The following is an 18274-nucleotide window of genomic DNA, read 5'->3' as shown; positions in this document are numbered from 1 at the left end:
TCATGCCAACTGTAAAGCATGCTGAGACCATTCATGTGTGGGGTTGCTTCTCAGCCAAGGGAGTGGGCTTAATCACAATTTTGCCTAAGAACACATCCTCCGATAGCAACTTCTCCCAACCCTCCAGGAACAGTTTGGTGACAAACAATGCCTTTTCCAGCATGATGGAGCACCTTGCCATAAGGCAAAAGTGATAACTAAGTGGCTCAGGGAACAAAACATCGATATTTTGGGTCCATGGCCAGGAAACTCCCCAGACCTTAATCCCATTGAGAACTTGTGGTCAATCCTCAAGAGGCGAGTGGACAAACAAAACCCCACAAAGTCTGACAAACTCCAAGCATTGATTATGCAGGAATAGGCTGCCATCAGTCAGGATGTGGCCCAGAAGTTAATTGACTTCAGTATTCCATAGTAACATCTGACAAAAATATCTTAAAGACACTGAAGCAGCAAACTGTGTGAAAATGTATATTTGTGTCATTCTCAAAACTTTTGGCCACGACTGCAATCCGGGGAGAAGGGCCTTAGTCAGGGAGGTGACCAAGAACCCGATGGTTACTCTGACAGAGCTCCAGAGTTTCTCTGTAGAGATGGGAGAACCTTCCAGAAGGACAAACCATCTCTGCAGCACTCCACCAGTCAGGCCTTTATGGTAGAGTGGTCAGACAGAAGCCATTCCCCATTAAAAGGCACATGACAGCTCGCTTGGAGTTCGCCAAAGGGCACCTAAAGGACTCTCAGACCATGACAAACAAGATTCTCTGGTCTGATGAAACCAAGATTGAACCTTTTGGCCTGAATGCGAAGGGTCACATCTGGAGGAAACCTGGCACCATCCCTTCGGTGAAGCATGGTGGTGGCAGCATCATGCTGTGGGGATGTTTTTCAGCGGCACGGACTGGGAGAATAGTCAGGATCGAGGGAAAGATGAACAGAGCAAAGTACAGAGTTCCTTGATAAAAACTTGCTCCAGAGCGCTCAGGACCTCAGACTGGGGTGAAGGTTCACCTTCCATCAGGACAATGACCCTAAGCACACAGCCAAGACAATTCAGGAGTGGCTTCAGGACAAGTCTATGAATGTCCTTGAGTGGCCCAGCCAGAGCCCGGACTTGAACCCGATCGAACATCTCTGGAGAGACCTGAAAATAGCTGTGCAGCGACGCTCGCTCCCCATCAAATCTAACAGGATCTGCAGAGAAGAATGGGAGAAACTCCCCAAATATAGATGTGTGTCACGTTGGTATAAAGGATCGGGAGACAGCCGCAGGAATGCGTAATAGTTTTTTACATTTCTCTACCCAAATTACATCGTGCAATGTAAAGGCACGGGGATGAAGACCAATAATACACGTATAAAAAACACAGGGTTGAAACCCAAACAAAAGAGCGAGGAGTACCTCGAATAAATACACGGGACGAGACCGTGATGCACAATACAAGTGGCAAGAAATCCAAAACAACAAGGTACTCACACGACCAACGGACATTGGAACAATAATCGACAGCCCAATGGTAAACAAAGGGCACATTTATACAAATAAGTGAGGAATTGGGACCAGGTGTGCGTAATGACACCGTTCAGTGCCTAGAGGCTGGTGACATAGACCTCTGAAACTGGTGCACAGAATGAGCAACCGTACCGGAGGGATCCGTGACAATGTGTCAAGCTTGTAGCGTCATACCCAAGAAGACTCGAGGCTATAATTGTTGCCAAAGGTTCTTCAACAAAGTGCTAAGTAAAGGGTCTGAATACTTATGTAAATGTGATATATCAGTTTAAATTTTAATAAATGTACAAACATTTCTAAAAACCTGTTTTTGCTTTGTCATAATGGGGTATTGTGTGTAGATTGATGGTAAAAAACAACAATTTAATCCATTTTAGAATAAGGCTGTAACTTAACAAAATGTGAAAAAAGTCAAGGGGTCTGAATACTTTCTGAAGGTACTGTGTATACTGTATTCTACTGTATTTTAGTCAATGGCACGACATTGCTCTTCCTTATATCTATATATCTCTATTCCATTCTTTTAGTTTTAGATTTGTGTGTATTGTTGTGATTTGTTAGATACTACTGCGCTGATGGAGCTGGGAACACAACTACAACTATTCAACCAACCAGGACATGTACATGCTGACCAGTTCCTCATAGCAGGAAAATAATCCTGCGGCAACAGGAAATGTGAATTATTATGCGGGATACATATTTTTAGGGCTTGACACATTTTCTGTTAGGATAAGTCAAGTCTGACATTTTAAAGTGGAAACTACTAACTTTAGACGCTTTTTAAAAACTTGAACACACTACAACTTGCATTTCCTGCTGCGACAACTGAGTGATCAATCAAGGTAGTACACCTGCACATGTATGTGTTATACAACAGTAAAATACACCTCTATAACAATTCTGAATCATCTCAATTTAAGTCCCTAGTATTTTGCAGCATCAGTTACGCCAGCTTATCTTGGGCATCCATGTATTCTAAGCTTGACCCACAGTCAAATGATATTCACGCGACTACGTAGTCAAACACGTCCATGATGTTTACAGCATGTTGGCACACAATCTTTAGAAAAAACGTTGATAAATAGTTTGGTCAGTTCAGCAAGTTAGTGGAAAAGAGACATTTCCACCCTAAAGCACCATCTGTTCAGAGTGTGGCGAGATAACATGGATATGTTAAGACACATATGGGATGAATATGGGCGACATTCGTCCTGCTCAAACAGATTTGGAAAGTTGTAGTCTCTACTTTCACACATCTTTCTCGCTCACTCTATCTCTCTCTCTCGCAAATGTCATGTAACATTAACAATATTGGGAAAGCCTTGAGCGCTGGACATGTCATTGATCTGTAGCCCAGGACCAGTAGGCAGTCATCTGGATGACCATGCAGTTCACACTACTATTGACTGAGGAAGAAGGAAGAGGATGGGAGATGGTTTAAGAAGCTGCTTCATCATGACTGAACAGTGAGCATGATGCAGGCCAACATCTCACCATAACAACAAGGTATATATGCTGTACTATACTATACCTAAGGCATTAAGACAAGTTTTCCACCGGCAATGTCTCCACTCTCTCTTCTCCTTCTATTTCAAATCAAATCAAATCAAATTTTATTTGTCACATACACATGGTTTGCAGATGTTAATGCGAGTGTAGCGAAATGCTTGTACTCCTAGTTCCGACAATGCAGTAATAACCAGCGAGTAATCTAACCTAACAATTCCAATACTACTACCTTATACACACAAGTGTAAAGGGATAAAGAATATGTACATAAATATATATGAATGAATGATGGTACAGAACGGCATAGGCAAGATGCAGTAGATGGTATCGAGTACAGTATATACATATGAGATGAGTAATGTAGGGTATGTAAACAAAGTGGCATAATTTAAAGTGGCTAGTGATACATGTATTACATAAAGATGCAGTAGATGTTATAGAGTACAGTATATACATATACATATGAGATGAGTAATGTAGGTTATGTAAACATTATATTAAGTAGCATTGTTTAAAGTGGCTAGTGATATCATTTACATCAATTTCCATCAATTCCCATTATTAAAGTGGCTGGAGTTGAGTCAGTGTGTTGACAGCAGCCACTCAATGTTAATGGTGGCTGTTTAACAGTCTGATGGCCTTGAGATAGAAGCTGTTTTTCAGTCTCTCGGTCCCTGCTTTGATGCACCTGTACTGACCTCGTCTTCTGGATGATAGCGGGGTGAACAGGCAGTGGCTCGGATGGTTGTTGTCCTTGATGATCTTTATGGCCTTCCTGTGACATCGGGTGGTGTAGGTGTCTTGGAGGGCAGGTAGTTTGCCCCCGGTGATGCGTTGTGCAGACCTCACTACCCTCTGGAGAGCCTTACGGTTGTGGGCGGAGCAGTTGCCGTACCAGGCGGTGATACAGCCCGACAGGATGCTCTCGATTGTGCATCTGTAGAAGTTTGTGAGTGCTTTTGGTGACAAGCCGAATTTCTTCAGCCTCCTGAGGTTGAAGAGGCGCTGCTGCGCCTTCTTCACGATGCTGTCTGTGTGGGTGGACCAATTCAGTTTGTCCGTGATGTGTACGCCGAGGAACTTAAAACTTGCTACCCTCTCCACTACTGTCCCATCGATGTGGATAGGGGGGTGCTCCCTCTGCTGTTTCCTGAAGTCCACAATCATCTCCTCCTGACACCACACTCCGAGGAACCTCACCTCCTCCCAGTAGGCCGTATCGTTGTTGTTGGTAATCAAGCCTACCACTGTAGTGTCGTCAGCAAACTTGATGATTGAGTCGGAGGCATGCATGGCCACGCAGTCTTGGGTGAACAGGGAGTACAGGAGAGAGCTCAGAACGCACCCTTGTGGGGCCCCAGTGTTGAGGAGCAGCGGGGTGGAGATGTTGTTACCTACCCTCACCACCTGGGAGCGGCCCGTCAGGAAGTCCAGTACCCAGTTGCACAGGGCGGGGTCGAGACCCAGGGTCTCGAGCTTGATGACGTGTTTGGAGGGTACTATGGTGTTAAATGCTGAGCTGTAGTCGATGAACAGCATTCTCACATAGGTATTCCTCATGTCCAGATGGGTTAGGGCAGTGTGCAGTGTGGTTGAGATTGCATCGTTTGTGGACCTATTTGGGCGGTAAGCAAATTGGAGTGGGTCTAGGGTGTCAGGTAGGGTGGAGGTAATATGGTCCTTGACTAGTCTCTCAAAGCACTTCATGATGACGGAAGTGAGTGCTACGGGGCGGTATTCGTTCAGCTCAGTTACCTTAGCTTTCTTGGGAACAGGAACAATGGTGGCTTTCTTGAAGCATGTGGGAACAGCAGACTGGGATAAGGCTTGATTGAATATGTCCGTAAACACACCAGCCAGCTGGTCTGCGCATGCTCTGAGGACGTGGCTGGGGATGCCGTCTGGGCCTGCAGCCTTGCGAGGGTTAACACGTTTAAATGTTTTTCTCACGTCAGCTGCAGTGAAGGAGAGTCCGACTGTTTTGGTTGCGGTCCGTGTCAGTGGCACTGTATTGTCCTCAATGCGGGCAAAAAAGTTATTTAATCTGCCTGGGAGCAAGACATCCTGGTCCGTGACGGGGCTGGTTTTCTTTTTGTAATCCGTGATTGACTGTATACCCTGCCACATACCTCTTGTGTCTGAGTCGTTGAATTGTGACTCTACTTTGTCTCTATACTGACGCTTAGCTTGTTTGATTGCCTTGCGGAGGGAATAGCTACACTGTTTGTATTCGGTCATGTTTCCGGACACCTTTCCCTGTTTAAAAGCAGTAGTTCGCGCTTTCAGATTCACGCGAATGCTACCATCAATCCACGGTTTCTGGTTTGGGAATGTTTTAATCGTTGCTATGGGAACGACATCGTCAATGCACTTTCTTATGAACTCGCTCACCGAGTCAGCGTATTCGTCAATGTTGTTGTTGGAAGCAATGCGGAACATATCCCAATCCACGTGATCGAAGCAGTCTTGAAGCGTGGAATCAGATTGGTCGGACCAGCGTTGAACAGACCTGAGCGCGGGAGCTTCTTGTTTTAGTTTCTGTCTGTAGGCAGGGAGCAACAAAATGGAGTCGTGGTCAGCTTTTCCGAAAGGAGGACGGGGGAGGGCCTTATATGCGTCGCGGAAGTTAGAATAGCAATGATCCAAGGTTTTACCAGCCCTGGTTGCGCAATCGATACGCTGATACAATTTAGGGAGTCTTTGTTTTCAGATTAGCCTTGTTAAAATCCCCAGCTACAATGAATGCAGCCTCAGGATATGTGGTTTCCAGTTTGCAAAGAGTCAAATAAAGTTCATTCAGGGCCATCGATGTGTCTGCTTGGGGGGGATTATATACGGCTGTGATTATAATCGAAGATAATTCCTTTGGTAGATAATGCGGTCAACATTTGATTTTGAGGAATTCTAAATCAGGTGAACAGAAGGACTTGAGTTCCTGTATGTTGTTGTGATCACACCACGTCTCGTTAATCATAAGGCATACGCCCCCGCCCCTCTTCTTACCAGAAAGATGTTTGTTTCTGTCGGCGCGATGCGTGAAGAAATCAGCTGGCTGCACCGATTCCGTTAGCGTCTCTCGAGTGAGCCATGTTTCCGTGAAGCAAAGAACGTTACAGTCTCTGATGTCCCTCTGGAATGCTACCCTTGCTCGGATTTCATCAACCTTGTTGTCAAGAGACTGGACATTAGCGAGTAGTATGCTAGGGAGTGGTGCGCGATGTGCCCGTCTCTGGAGCCTGACCAGAAGACCGCTTCGTTTCCCTCTTTTACGACTTTGTTGTTTTGGGTCGCAGGCTGGGATCCATTCCGTTGTCCTGGGTGAAAGGCAGAACACAGGATCCGCTTCGGGAAAGTCATATTCCTGGTCGTACTGATGGTGAATTGACGTTGCTCTTATATTCAGTAGTTCTTCCCGACTGTATGTAATGAAACCTAAGATGACCTGGGGTACCAATGTAAGAAATAACACGTGAAAAAACTAAATACTGCATAGTTTCCTAGGAACGCGAAGCAAGGCGGCCATCTCTGTCGGCGCCGGAAGTATTTAGCCTAAAGAGAAAGAGACAGAAGGCCTGTGTCCATCTATTCTTTCCCATGCGTCGTAATACCTTTCAACTTCCGCATGGGAAGTCTGAAAGGATAATTGAGCTATTCCATGTATTCTAGCCTGGATCCTATCCCTTTCCCACCATCTGCATCCCTCTCTCCCGCTGTCCAGAGATTGGAAATATTCAGATATTCTGGATAATTATTCCCTGAATTAAAGTCTGGATGATCTTTTATGGATATTGGGTATGTTGGAGAGATGAGAGACGGAGAGAGAGCAAGAGAAAGAGAGCGAGAGAAAGAGAGCGAGAGAAAGAGAGCGAGAGAGAGCAGCAGGTATGAGCAGCCACCCACTGGGACAGACATTGACTGGCGAAATTCAAAAGAGGAGGCTTTGATTTTGTGGGTGTCAGCAGAAACAGGAGTGGGGGAGAGAGAGAGACCGAGAGGGAGGGAAAGAAAGATAGACTGGGAGAGTGAGCGACAGTGAGAGAAAGAAGGAAAGAGAGAGAGAGAGCCATACTGTGGCTTTGCTGGTGTTTCTCTGACTGTGCTTGAGAAGATAAGATCCAAATCCAATCTCATACTGTTGACGCACTGCAGAGTGCTTTTCAGTCTCTTTATCTCGGTCTTACACTCTAACTCAGCAGCCGGCATTCGATTCAAGTGCTCTCTCCAACACAATGGAGTCTACCTGTGCAGTCACTGAACAATATTGCTTTTTAAGTCTATTTTACTGTCCTTTACCAGTAGGCCTATGTGTTAACTGTTTAGTCAGTATGTTTCCTTCTCTGAGTACAGCTGAGGTTATTTTCAGTGTTTCCTATGTGTGTGTTTTGGATCTTTATGATTCAACCTCTTGCAGCAATGGAGAGACTCTCAGCCCACACATTCACAGATGGAGTAAAAAAAACCTGAGAGTCAAAAGAGAACAGGAACTGATGACTCATAATCCAGCCGCATTCTGTGAACTAAGCACTAGAAGTCTCTAAAAGCACTTCAGGTTTCGGCTACTGAGAAACACACGCAGACACAAACAGAAATGCTTGAGGCACGTGCTGACACATAGACTATAAACTATAAACCCCAGACACACACACACTTAGAAATAGACACAACCTCATACATACAACCTCATAACTGATGGCCGCTCCTGTATGCTTGTTCTAGGACACCTGTACAATAGTAGGTCCTCAAGTCTCTCTGTGGACTCAGCTCCTCCAAACCACCATTCATTGTGTGCCATTGATCTATCACGTTTTCAGGGTGTGTGTTTCAAACAAACACACACTTTCTCTTCGACAATAGGAAGGACCCATTTCACACCCACACCCACCCCAGAGTGTTTCCCGTCCTGTGTTTTCCAGAGTGTCCCTGTATCAACCCAATTGGCTGTATTGGGTTTCCCAGTAAAAAAAACTTCAACACAGTCTTCTGTATACCTCTATGGGAGCCACTCCCTTTCCATTCTGTCCTTGTCCTTTGTCAGCTATCTGTTCCCTGAAGAGCCAAGTGGGAACAAACGCGTGTTTGTGTCCCTGTCTGTGCCACGCTGGCTGGACGGCCCTGTGGTGACATTTCCCTCAGCTGTTTTTTCTTTCCTCAAAGCAGGACTAAGATTGGGCTTATCGGGGTTATGTTGAGTAGGGTGTGTGTGTGTGTGTGTGTGTGTGTGTGTGTGTGTGTGTGTGTGTGTGTGTGTGTGTGTGTGTGTGTGTGTGTGTGTGTGTGTGTGTGTGTGTGTCAGATAGATAAAAGGTATCCTTGGTGAGGGGGAATAGGTTTTAAGACGCCCGCTGAGGAATCAGTCCGGCCATCCTGACTATCTGAAAGTGTATTTCAGGAACACATACTCAGACAGATAAAGAGAGGGTAAGAGAGCCAATGGAGTCAGTGTAATATTCCCTAGTATCAGTATCAGTGCCCTAGGAGTCAGAATGCAGTGTCATCAACATGCTGACCATCCATTTGTTCTCATGGTGTTAAACCTGTTGTCATTGAGCAACAAGTGCTGAGCAACTGGGCCCTGGTCATGTTCAAACGAACCAGTTAGAGCCTGCTGTTTAATATCAAAACAAAACCTACACCAACTACCAGAATAAAGCCCTGATATAGACGCCATAATGGAGACAGGCCATATTAGCCTTGCTAAAGCCGTGCTAAAAATGCCCTTGGAATGGAGAGTGGAAAGTGATAGAGAGGTGCCAACCTACTGCCACCATGGGGCAATCTGTTCACAATGTTGACATCAGTAAACCGCTCGCCCACACGCGGTCTATGGTTGGACTAACTGCCAAATTCTCTAAAAATGACGTTGCAGGAAGCTTATGGTAGAGAACATTCAATTCTCTGACAACAGTTCTGGTGGACATTCCTGCAGTCAGGAATGTCCTCAAAACTTGAGACATCTTGAGGTATTGTGTTGTGTGACAAACCTGGCCTTTTAGTGGCCTTTTATTGTCCCCAGCACAAGGTGCACGTGTGTAATAATCATGCTGTTTAATCAGCTTCTTGATATGACACACCTGTCAGGTGGATTAATTATCTTGGCAAAGGAGAAATGCTCTCTGACAGGGAGGTAAACAAATTTGTTCACAACATTTGGGAGAAATAAGCTTTTTGTGCGTATGGAACATTTCTGGGATCATTTATTTCAGCTCACGAAACATGGGACCAACACTTTACATGTTGCGTTTATTTTTTTGTTCAGTGTAGTTATTCCTGCCCAGGTCAAAATACAGTATTAGACAGGCAGATCTGGTTTAGACCAAAACAATATAGTTTAGGCCTATCAGCTTAGTTAGTTTGAGAATAAGAGGACGCATCTCATTACTTAATGTCTTGTTACAGAACATGAGCCATCTTGTTCAAACAGATACGTCTAGCCATGTCACATGTCACTGTGGGAGAAACTAGTTACTGTATGATAAAAATACATCTTTCCTCTTTTCTGTGGAACTGAGACCACAATTACAACATGTCGGTAATTATATTGACAAAGTCACAGGTACTGATCAAGGAAACTCAAACATCGTGAAACCCTATCACCCATTCCAACAGTTTGAATGTAGACTTCCTTTTTTGACACATTGTTGTGTGGGATAAACTTCTCCTTTCTCACTGAACCATAGGCTAAGTTACACAGCCGGAACGGACAACATTGAGCTTCAGCCAAGCTCATACTGTACTGTACACTAAAAACCCACAATGTTTAAGTCTCTCTCTCTCTCTCTCTGTATAGCCGGTGGCTGGGTGCTGTCTCGGTTCACCCCTCCTCTGATTGTAATGGGATTAATTGAAATCCGGGGCTGGCTGGTCAGAGAATGAGGGGGAGCGAGAGAGAGGGAGAGATGAGGCGAAGAGTGAATGGTGATTAATTGTATTTCAGAGGGAGATAGACTGTAGGCTACAGCGTGGCAGCGGAAGAAAGAGCATAAGACAGAAAGAGAACGAGAGAGAGAAAGGGTCAAACACAGACACACACACCAAACACACACACACTCTCCGTCACTCACACACCCCACTGGAACAATGGACTTTGAGCTCTGGTGCTGAACTCTCCACCGCACCAACCCCCCCAGATCCCCCAACCCCTAACCTCCGGCCCAGATCCTTCTCTCTATCCTTCTACCCCTCTATCCCCTTACCCCCATCCTGTAGCAAAGAGGTGCTGTCTCTTACCCCGTCCATTATTTGGGGGGAGCCATGGTGGTCCCCCTGGCCCAACACTCCACCGGCCAAGCCCTCATCCATAGAAGTCATCCAACGTGCCCCTCAAACCAGGGGCGAAGTCCTCTGCCTTTCGTCTTACACACACAGGTGAAGCCAGGTCAGTACAGAAAGTGCCAGGGATAGTCCAAATGGCAGTCCTTTGAATCAGTGTTGTCCAGAAAAAGAGGGAGAAAAAAGGAGGAGAGGAGAGAGTGCTCTTTCAGAGCCTCTAAAACTGCGCTGGCTGGCTTAGCTCCTCTGTGAGAGCACGACTCACACACACTGCAACTACCTCACTCTCTCACACACATGCAGAGATGCAGCAACTCTCTCACACATACTCATTTGGTTGTTCGCTCTCTGGCTGGCTCACATTCACACAGAGGGAGCTTCAGTTCTGGCAACAGTTGTTGAGATTAGGCCACTCCCCCCTCCTCCCCTCTCGGTGAGCTGTTGCCGGGCAACTGGCTTCAGCTGGGCCGGCCCCTAGAGAGAGAGAGTCACATTGCTGCAAACTCTCTCTTGGCCTCCGCCCCCTCAAGCTGCATTTGCATATCAAGCCCTGCCTCTCTTCCATAGAACAGAGCGGCTTTACTAGAGGGCTGAAGTAACATTCTATCTCCACTCAAACAGTCTTATCCAATGACACGTGCACATTTATCTACAGGTTCAAAACCTGGAAAGTGGAGTGATGGAGTTCTTCTGTGTGGGTTTGAGGATTTGAGAAAGTGGGGAGGAGGAGAGAGAGATAAGGGAAGGGGAGAGAGTGTCAGGTGTCCCAATCAGGTGTAAAAAAGTTGTTTGCATATTTGAGCTTCTGTGTGAGTATATAGAGAGAGAGAGAGAGAGAGAGAGAGAGAGAGAGAGAGAGAGAGAGAGAGAGAGAGAGAGAGAGAGAGATAGATACAACCAACCCATATTTATGCTTATTTATTTTCCCTTGTGTACGTTAACCATTTGTACATGGTTACAACACTGTATATATATATATATAATATGACATTTGTTATTCTTTTGAAACTTCTGTATGTGTAATGTTTACTGTTCATTTTTATTGTTTATTTCACTTTTGTATATTATTTACCTCACTTGCTTTGGCAATGTTAACACGTTTCCCATGCCAATAAAGACCCTTGAATTGAATTGACAGAGATGAGGGGAAGAGTGAATGGTGAGAAATTGTATTTTAGACCGAGGGAGATAGCTGGTAGGCTACAGTGTCACTGGAAGAAAGAGCTAAATAAACTCATGTCTGAAAAAAAGACAGAGTGACAGAAAGAGTGTGTGAGAGAAAGGGTCAAACGCAGACACACACACAAAACACACACCCTCTCCGTCACTCACACACTTCCCACTGGAACAATGGACTTTGAGATTTGGTGATGAACTCTCCACCCCACCAACCTCCTCAGTTCCCCAACCCTTAAAAGAGGGGAAGGCTGAGGCTTCTCTCCTTCCTTCCCTTCCTGATAGTCTGGGGCTCCCGAGTGGCGCAGCGTTCTAAGACACGGCATCTCAGTGCGTGAGGTGTGACTACAGACACCCTGGTTCGATTACAGGCTGTATCACAACCGCCGGTAATTGGGAGTCCCATAGTGCGGCGCACAATTGGCCCAGCGTCGTCTGGATTTGGGCGGTTTAGGCTGTCATTATAAACAATCATTTGTTCTTAACTGACTTGCCTAGTTAAATAAACAAAAATAAATACAAAAATTAATTAATATTCTAAAAAGCCTGGCTGAGGCAGTGTTTGAGTCAACAACAGGGGATCCCAAAAGGCCAGCACTACATCACAACACAGCTACAGCCTTAACACCTCCTTCTCTCATTATCTCCTCCCCAATCTCCCCTCTACCTCTCCTCCCCAACCCCCCTCCTCCTTGTCCTCCTTCACCCCCTCTCCCAGGGCCCAGCAGCTTAATGTTAAACCCACACAGTCTGAGCCTGCTGAGCCCAACTGTCTCACAACATAATAAGTTGACTTTGGCAGGGGCAGTAGAAGGATAGAGTCAGCCTGTGTCCCAGGCTCTGGTCAAAAGTGCACTACATAGGGAATAGGGGGACGCAGCCTCAGACTACAAGACAACAGCTCAAACTGCTAGACAGGATGAGGGGTGGATGGTGAGGGGAATACTGTTGAGTCTGTGCAGTGCATCACCTGCATGGTGAAATTCATTATTAAAAACAAATGATTTATTCTAGATTAGATAGATATTTTATAGATAGATAGATATTGATTAGTCACAGGTAGTTGCAGTGTACAGTGAAATTCTTAAGCTCCGAGCTCCAACAGTGCAGGTGTGAATGAAACAATAAATAATAATAATAATAATATATAACTGTTTACAACTGTGACAATGATTAATATAAATATCCACTGAGGTGTGGGCAGTTGGGGGGGGGGAGGGCAGGGACATGTAACTGACTATTCCGCAGCCTAATGGTCTGGGGGTAGAAGCTATTGGCCAGTCTGTTAGCCATGATGCTCCTGTACTGCCTACGGTGGCTGGGGTCAATGATATTCTTGGCCTTTCTGCGACATCTGGTGTTGTAGATGTCCTGGATGGCAGGCTGTGTGCACCCAGTGGTGCGTTCGACTGAGTGTACCACCCTCTGCAGTGCCTTGCGGTCAGCATATGGAATTTGATTAATCAGCGTTATCATTTAGAGGTGCGGTACACTTCGTAGGAGTCTTTTACCTACACAGCAGCCTCTCTGTTGCACCTGTGCAAACTACGCCATGTAAATCTCCCTGTTCTTCCTAGCTCCAAGCGATAGCATCTCACTGTGGTAGCACTAGCACCTGTCTGTGGTAATGCTGTTGTCACTATGGTGTCTTGTGCACCTACCTGCCTGTTGTGCTGTTGTGTTAATGGAAGGGAAAGTGGGGTATGGTATCTAGTCAGTTGCACAACTGAATGCATACATCCAAAATGTGTCTTCCCCTTCCCCTTCTTCCCCTTTAACCCGACCCCTCTGAATCAGACGTCCACTGGCGCTCGGGGAGCAGTTGCTGTCTCTGTTATGTCTCAGTGATGTCCTACTTTCTTCAAGAGGAGCTGTCTCCCATACAGGACAGTTGTAAACAAGGCACTCTCCTGTCAAACAACCTGTTCACTCATAATACACCTTATCCCTCTGTACCGTGCCAATCCAGTTTCTTTGTGACAAACTTGCTCCAAACAATGGTGACCGTGCCTGGCATGCCAAGGCAAACCCTGCAGCATTTCAGGGTGGAACACTTCTCTTCCTCTCCCTCACCACTTCCTCTCTCTCACCTTTCTCTCTCTTCATTCCTCAGCTTACTCCCATCTCTCACTCTCCCTCTGCTTCTCAGCCTCTACCTTTCGTCCTGTTCTTCCTGTTGCCCCCTTTGTCTTTATGACTCAGACTGTCTCCGGAGGGAACTGACATATGTATCAGATTCTCACCTCACAGACACTAGATCACCAAGTGCTTGACATGCATATATGGAGAGGGATATTTATATAAAGAGGGTGGGAAGGAGGGATGAAAGGAAGGGATGAGAGAAGAAGGGATAGAGAGGGTGATCCAGGCCAGGGGACCCAAATGAAAGCTAATTATGTGGCAAGGAATGCTCCCCTCCTGGCTCTCTCTCTCTCTCTCTCTCTCTCTCTCTCTCTCTCTCTCTCCCTCCCCTCTCTCTCTCTCTCTCCCTCCCTCCCTCTCTCTCTCTCTCTCTCCCTCCCTCTCTCTCGCTCTTGCTCAATTACACTCAAAGACTTTGGCTACACATCAACCAACGGTCCCACAGCTATTTGTTAATACGCAATCTGTTAGAGGGCTGGCCTTCTCCTTTCACATTCTATTCAGGTCTACCTGGGTGAGACTGGCGTATTGTATTTCAGTTGGAGACATGTAATAATACTTTGAGGGTAATGCTTTCAGATCCAGCAATAATGTGATTTCTTGATGTTATTCACAGAGAGCAGAGTAGAGTGATTAAACAATTCTCCAGGGGTATGGAACTGTGTATTGGAGGAATAGTGAGGTGAAATATGAATCAAGAGGGGAGAATGAAGCGAGAGGAGATTTGTTGCAAAATTATTGTACTGCATTATGCTGTGAATCCAATCACACACGCACATCACACACATTGCACACACATACAGTACACACACGCTACCGCTTTTCAGCCACACAAACTCACTTCTTCTCTCTGACACACACACATTCCTCCCAAAGAAAAATAAGTAAGCGAAACAAATAGTGTATGTTGCAGGGTTCAGTTAAATAAGCTCCGTGGGGACTTGAGAGGCAGCCAGCATTCACTATGCAGCAACAAGACAGAGGAGGGAGGGAGAGAGACAGAGGGAGACAGAGGAAAAGAGCGAGATTGTGTGTGTGTGTGTGTGTGTGTGTGTGTGTGTGTGTGTGTGTGTGTGTGTGTGTGTGTGTGTGTGTGTGTGTGTGTGTGTGTGTGTGTGTGTGTGTGTGTGTGTGTGTGTGAGAGAAGGGGGTGAGAGAGGGGGGTGAGAGAGGAATAGGGAGTGGCACCATAGAATGAGAGAGAATGAGAGAAGGAGTAGGGTGGAAGTGGAAGAAAAGACAGGGATACAGTGAGGGGTAAAGACAGGGATACAGTGAGAAGTAAAGACAGGGATACAGTGAGGGGTAAAGACAGGGATACAATGAGGGGTAAAGACAGGGATACAGTGAGGAGTACCAGGGATACAGTGAGGGGTAAAGACAGGGATACAGTGAGGGGTAAAGACAGGGATACAGTGAGGGGTAAAGACAGGGATACAATGAGGGGTAAAGACAGGGATACAGTGAGGGGTAAAGACAGGGATACAGTGAGGGGTAAAGACAGGGATACAGTGTGGAGTACCAGGGATACAGTGAGGAGTACCAGGGATACAGTGAGGAGTACCAGAGATACAGTGAGGGGTAAAGACAGGGATACAGTGAGGGGTAAAGACAGGGATACAGTGAGGAGTACCAGGGATACAGTGAGGGGGACCAGGGATAAAGTGAGGAGTACCAGAGATACAGTGAGGAGTACCAGGGATACAGTGAGGGGTAAAGACAGGGATATAGTGAGGAGTACCAGGGATACAGTGAGGGGTAAAGACAGGGATACAGTGTGGAGTACCAGGGATACAGTGAGGAGTACCAGGGATACAGTGAGGAGTACCAGGGATACAGTGAGGAGTACCAGAGATACAGTGTGGAGTACCAGGGATACAGTGGGGGGTAAAGACAGGGATACAGTGAGGAATACCAGGGATACAGTGAGGGGTAAAGACAGGGATATAGTGAGGAGTACCAGGGATACAGTGAGGGGTAAAGACAGGGATACAGTGTGGAGTACCAGGGATACAGTGTGGAGTACCAGGGATACAGTGAGGAGTACCAGGGATACAGTGAGGAGTACCAGGGATACAGTGAGGAGTACCAGAGATACAGTGTGGAGTACCAGGGATACAGTGGGGGGTAAAGACAGGGATACAGTGTGGAGTACCAGAGATACAGTGAGGAGTACCAGGGATACAGTGAGGAGTACCAGGGATACAGTGAGGGGTACCAGGGATACAGTGAAGGGTAAAGACAGGGATACAGTGAGGGGTAAAGACAGGGATACAGTGAGGGGTACCAGGGATACAGTGAGGGGTAAAGACAGGGATAGAGTGAGGAGTACCAGGGATACAGTGAGGGGTAAAGACAGGGATAGAGTGAGGAGTACCAGGGATACAGTGAGGGGTACCAGGGATACAGTGAGGGGTACCAGGGATACAGTGAGGAGTACCACGGATACCGTGAGGGGTAAAGACATGGATACAGTGAGGGGTACCAGGGATACAGTGGGGGTAAAGACAGGGATATAGTGAGGAGTACCAGGGATACAGTGAGGGGTACCAGGGATACAGTGAGGAGTACCAGGGATACAGTGAGGAGTACCAGGGATACAGTGAGGAGTACCAGGGATACAGTGAGGAGTACCAGGGATACAGTGAGGAGTACCAGGGATACAGTGAGGAGTACCAGGGATACAGTGAGGGGTACCAGGGATACAGTCATGGGTAAAGACATGGATACAGTGGGTGGTGTTGTGGAGTGGCTGACGTGAATGCCAACAACGGTGCTACTCTCCTACTGCCAAGATGCAGGACTGGGGGAATTCAAACACAACCACGGCCACACACATGCACACACATAGTCCGATGTTTCTACTCTACCAAGGTGGGCAAAACATTTCCTGTAGACCTACTCTACTTCTTTGGCTATAGAAGCCATCAGGAAGAGAGCTACATGTTTTTAAACATTACATACATTATGAAAGAATGAGATTCAAATTATTTTAGATTTTTTAATTGAAATTCCAAAGCCCAAAATAGGGGACATTCAATTGCCAAAACATTTTAAATATTCCATTGTCTCTGTCAGGTCCACATTGAGTAGACAGCAATAGAAAAATAGGAAATTACTATGAAATAATACAATATTTAAGTTGTGTATTGTCACGTTCTGACCTTAGTTCCTTTGTTTTTGTCTTTGTTTTAGTATGGTCAGGGCGTGAGTTGGGGTGGGCAGTCTATGTTGGTTTTTGAGTTCGGCCTAGTATGGTTCTCAATCAGAGGCAGCTGTCAATTGTTGTCCCTGATTGAGAATCATACTTAGGTAGCCTGGGTTTCACTTTTGGTTTGTGGGTGTTTGTTTCCATGTGAGTGTTTGGGCCACACGGTACTGTTTCGTTTTGTTCACAACGTTTATTGTTTTGTTACATTTTACATTACATTTAAGTCATTTAGCAGACGCTCTTATCCAGAGCGACTTACAAATTGGTGCATTCACCTTATGATATCCAGTGGAACAGCCACTTTACAATAGTGCATCTAAATCTTTTAAGGGGGGTGAGAAGGATTACTTTATCCTATCCTAGGTATTCCTTAAAGAGGTGGGGTTTCAGGTGTCTCCGGAAGGTGGTGATTGACTCCGCTGTCCTGGCGTCGTGAGGGAGTTTGTTCCACCATTGGGGGCCAGAGCAGCGAACAGTTTTGACTGGGCTGAGCGGGAACTGTACTTCCTCAGTGGTAGGGAGGCGAGCAGGCCAGAGGTGGATGAACGCAGTGCCCTTGTTTGGGTGTAGGGCCTGATCAGAGCCTGGAGGTACTGAGGTGCCGTTCCCCTCACAGCTCCGTAGGCAAGCACCATGGTCTTGTAGCGGATGCGAGCTTCAACTGGAAGCCAGTGTAGAGAGCTGAGGAGCGGGGTGACGTGAGAGAACTTGGGAAGGTTGAACACCAGACGGGCTGCGGCGTTCTGGATGAGTTGTAGGGGTTTAATGGCACAGGCAGGGAGCCCAGCCAACAGCGAGTTGCAGTAATCCAGACGGGAGATGACAAGTGCCTGGATTAGGACCTGCGCCGCTTCCTGTGTGAGGCAGGGTCGTACTCTGCGGATGTTGTAGAGCATGAACCTACAGGAACGGGCCACCGCCTTGATGTTAGTTGAGAACGACAGGGTGTTGTCCAGGATCACGCAAAGGTTCTTAGCGCTCTGGGAGGAGGACACAATGGAGTTGTCAACCGTGATGGCGAGATCATGGAACGGGCAGTCCTTCCCGGGAGGAAGAGCAGCTCCGTCTTGCCGAGGTTCAGCTTGAGGTGGTGATCCGTCATCCACACTGATATGTCTGCCAGACATGCAGAGATGCGATTCGCCACCTGGCCATCAGAAGGGGGAAAGGAGAAGATTAATTGTGTGTCGTCTGCATAGCAATGATAGGAGAGACCATGTGAGGTTATGACAGAGCCAAGTGACTTGGTGTATAGCGAGAATAGGAGAGGGCCTAGAACAGAGCCCTGGGGGACACCAGTGGTGAGAGTGCGTGGTGAGGAGACAGATTCTCGCCACGCCACCTGGTAGGAGCGACCTGTCAGGTAGGACGCAATCCAAGCGTGGGCCGCGCCGGAGATGCCCAACTCGGAGAGGGTGGAGAGGAGGATCTGATGGTTCACAGTATCGAAGGCA

General features: G+C 46.6%; 1 protein-coding gene across 3 annotated transcripts in view; it reads right to left on the bottom strand.

The window, feature by feature from the left end:
• The window catches only part of LOC118376078 (rab11 family-interacting protein 4A-like), an 83291-nt gene that overhangs the window by 26709 nt on the left and 38308 nt on the right, over positions 1 to 18274 (bottom strand). The window contains exon 1 of one of the 3 annotated variants that reach the window (XM_052527753.1): positions 10250 to 10670. The exons of 1 other annotated variant lie outside the window; for it this stretch is intronic. In XM_052527753.1, the coding sequence (XP_052383713.1) occupies positions 10250 to 10330 (81 nt within the window). In that variant the 5' untranslated portion in view covers positions 10331 to 10670. Of the gene's footprint in view, positions 1 to 10249; positions 10671 to 18274 lie in introns of those variants that run through there. One more of the 3 variants, XM_052527754.1, reaches the window with a different exon arrangement.

The sequence above is a fragment of the Oncorhynchus keta genome, chromosome 10 (genome assembly GCF_023373465.1).
Source record: "Oncorhynchus keta strain PuntledgeMale-10-30-2019 chromosome 10, Oket_V2, whole genome shotgun sequence".
Taxonomy (NCBI): domain Eukaryota; kingdom Metazoa; phylum Chordata; class Actinopteri; order Salmoniformes; family Salmonidae; genus Oncorhynchus; species Oncorhynchus keta.
The sequence above is the reverse complement of the archived record's forward strand: the minus strand, read 5'-3'. Positions and strand labels throughout refer to the sequence as shown.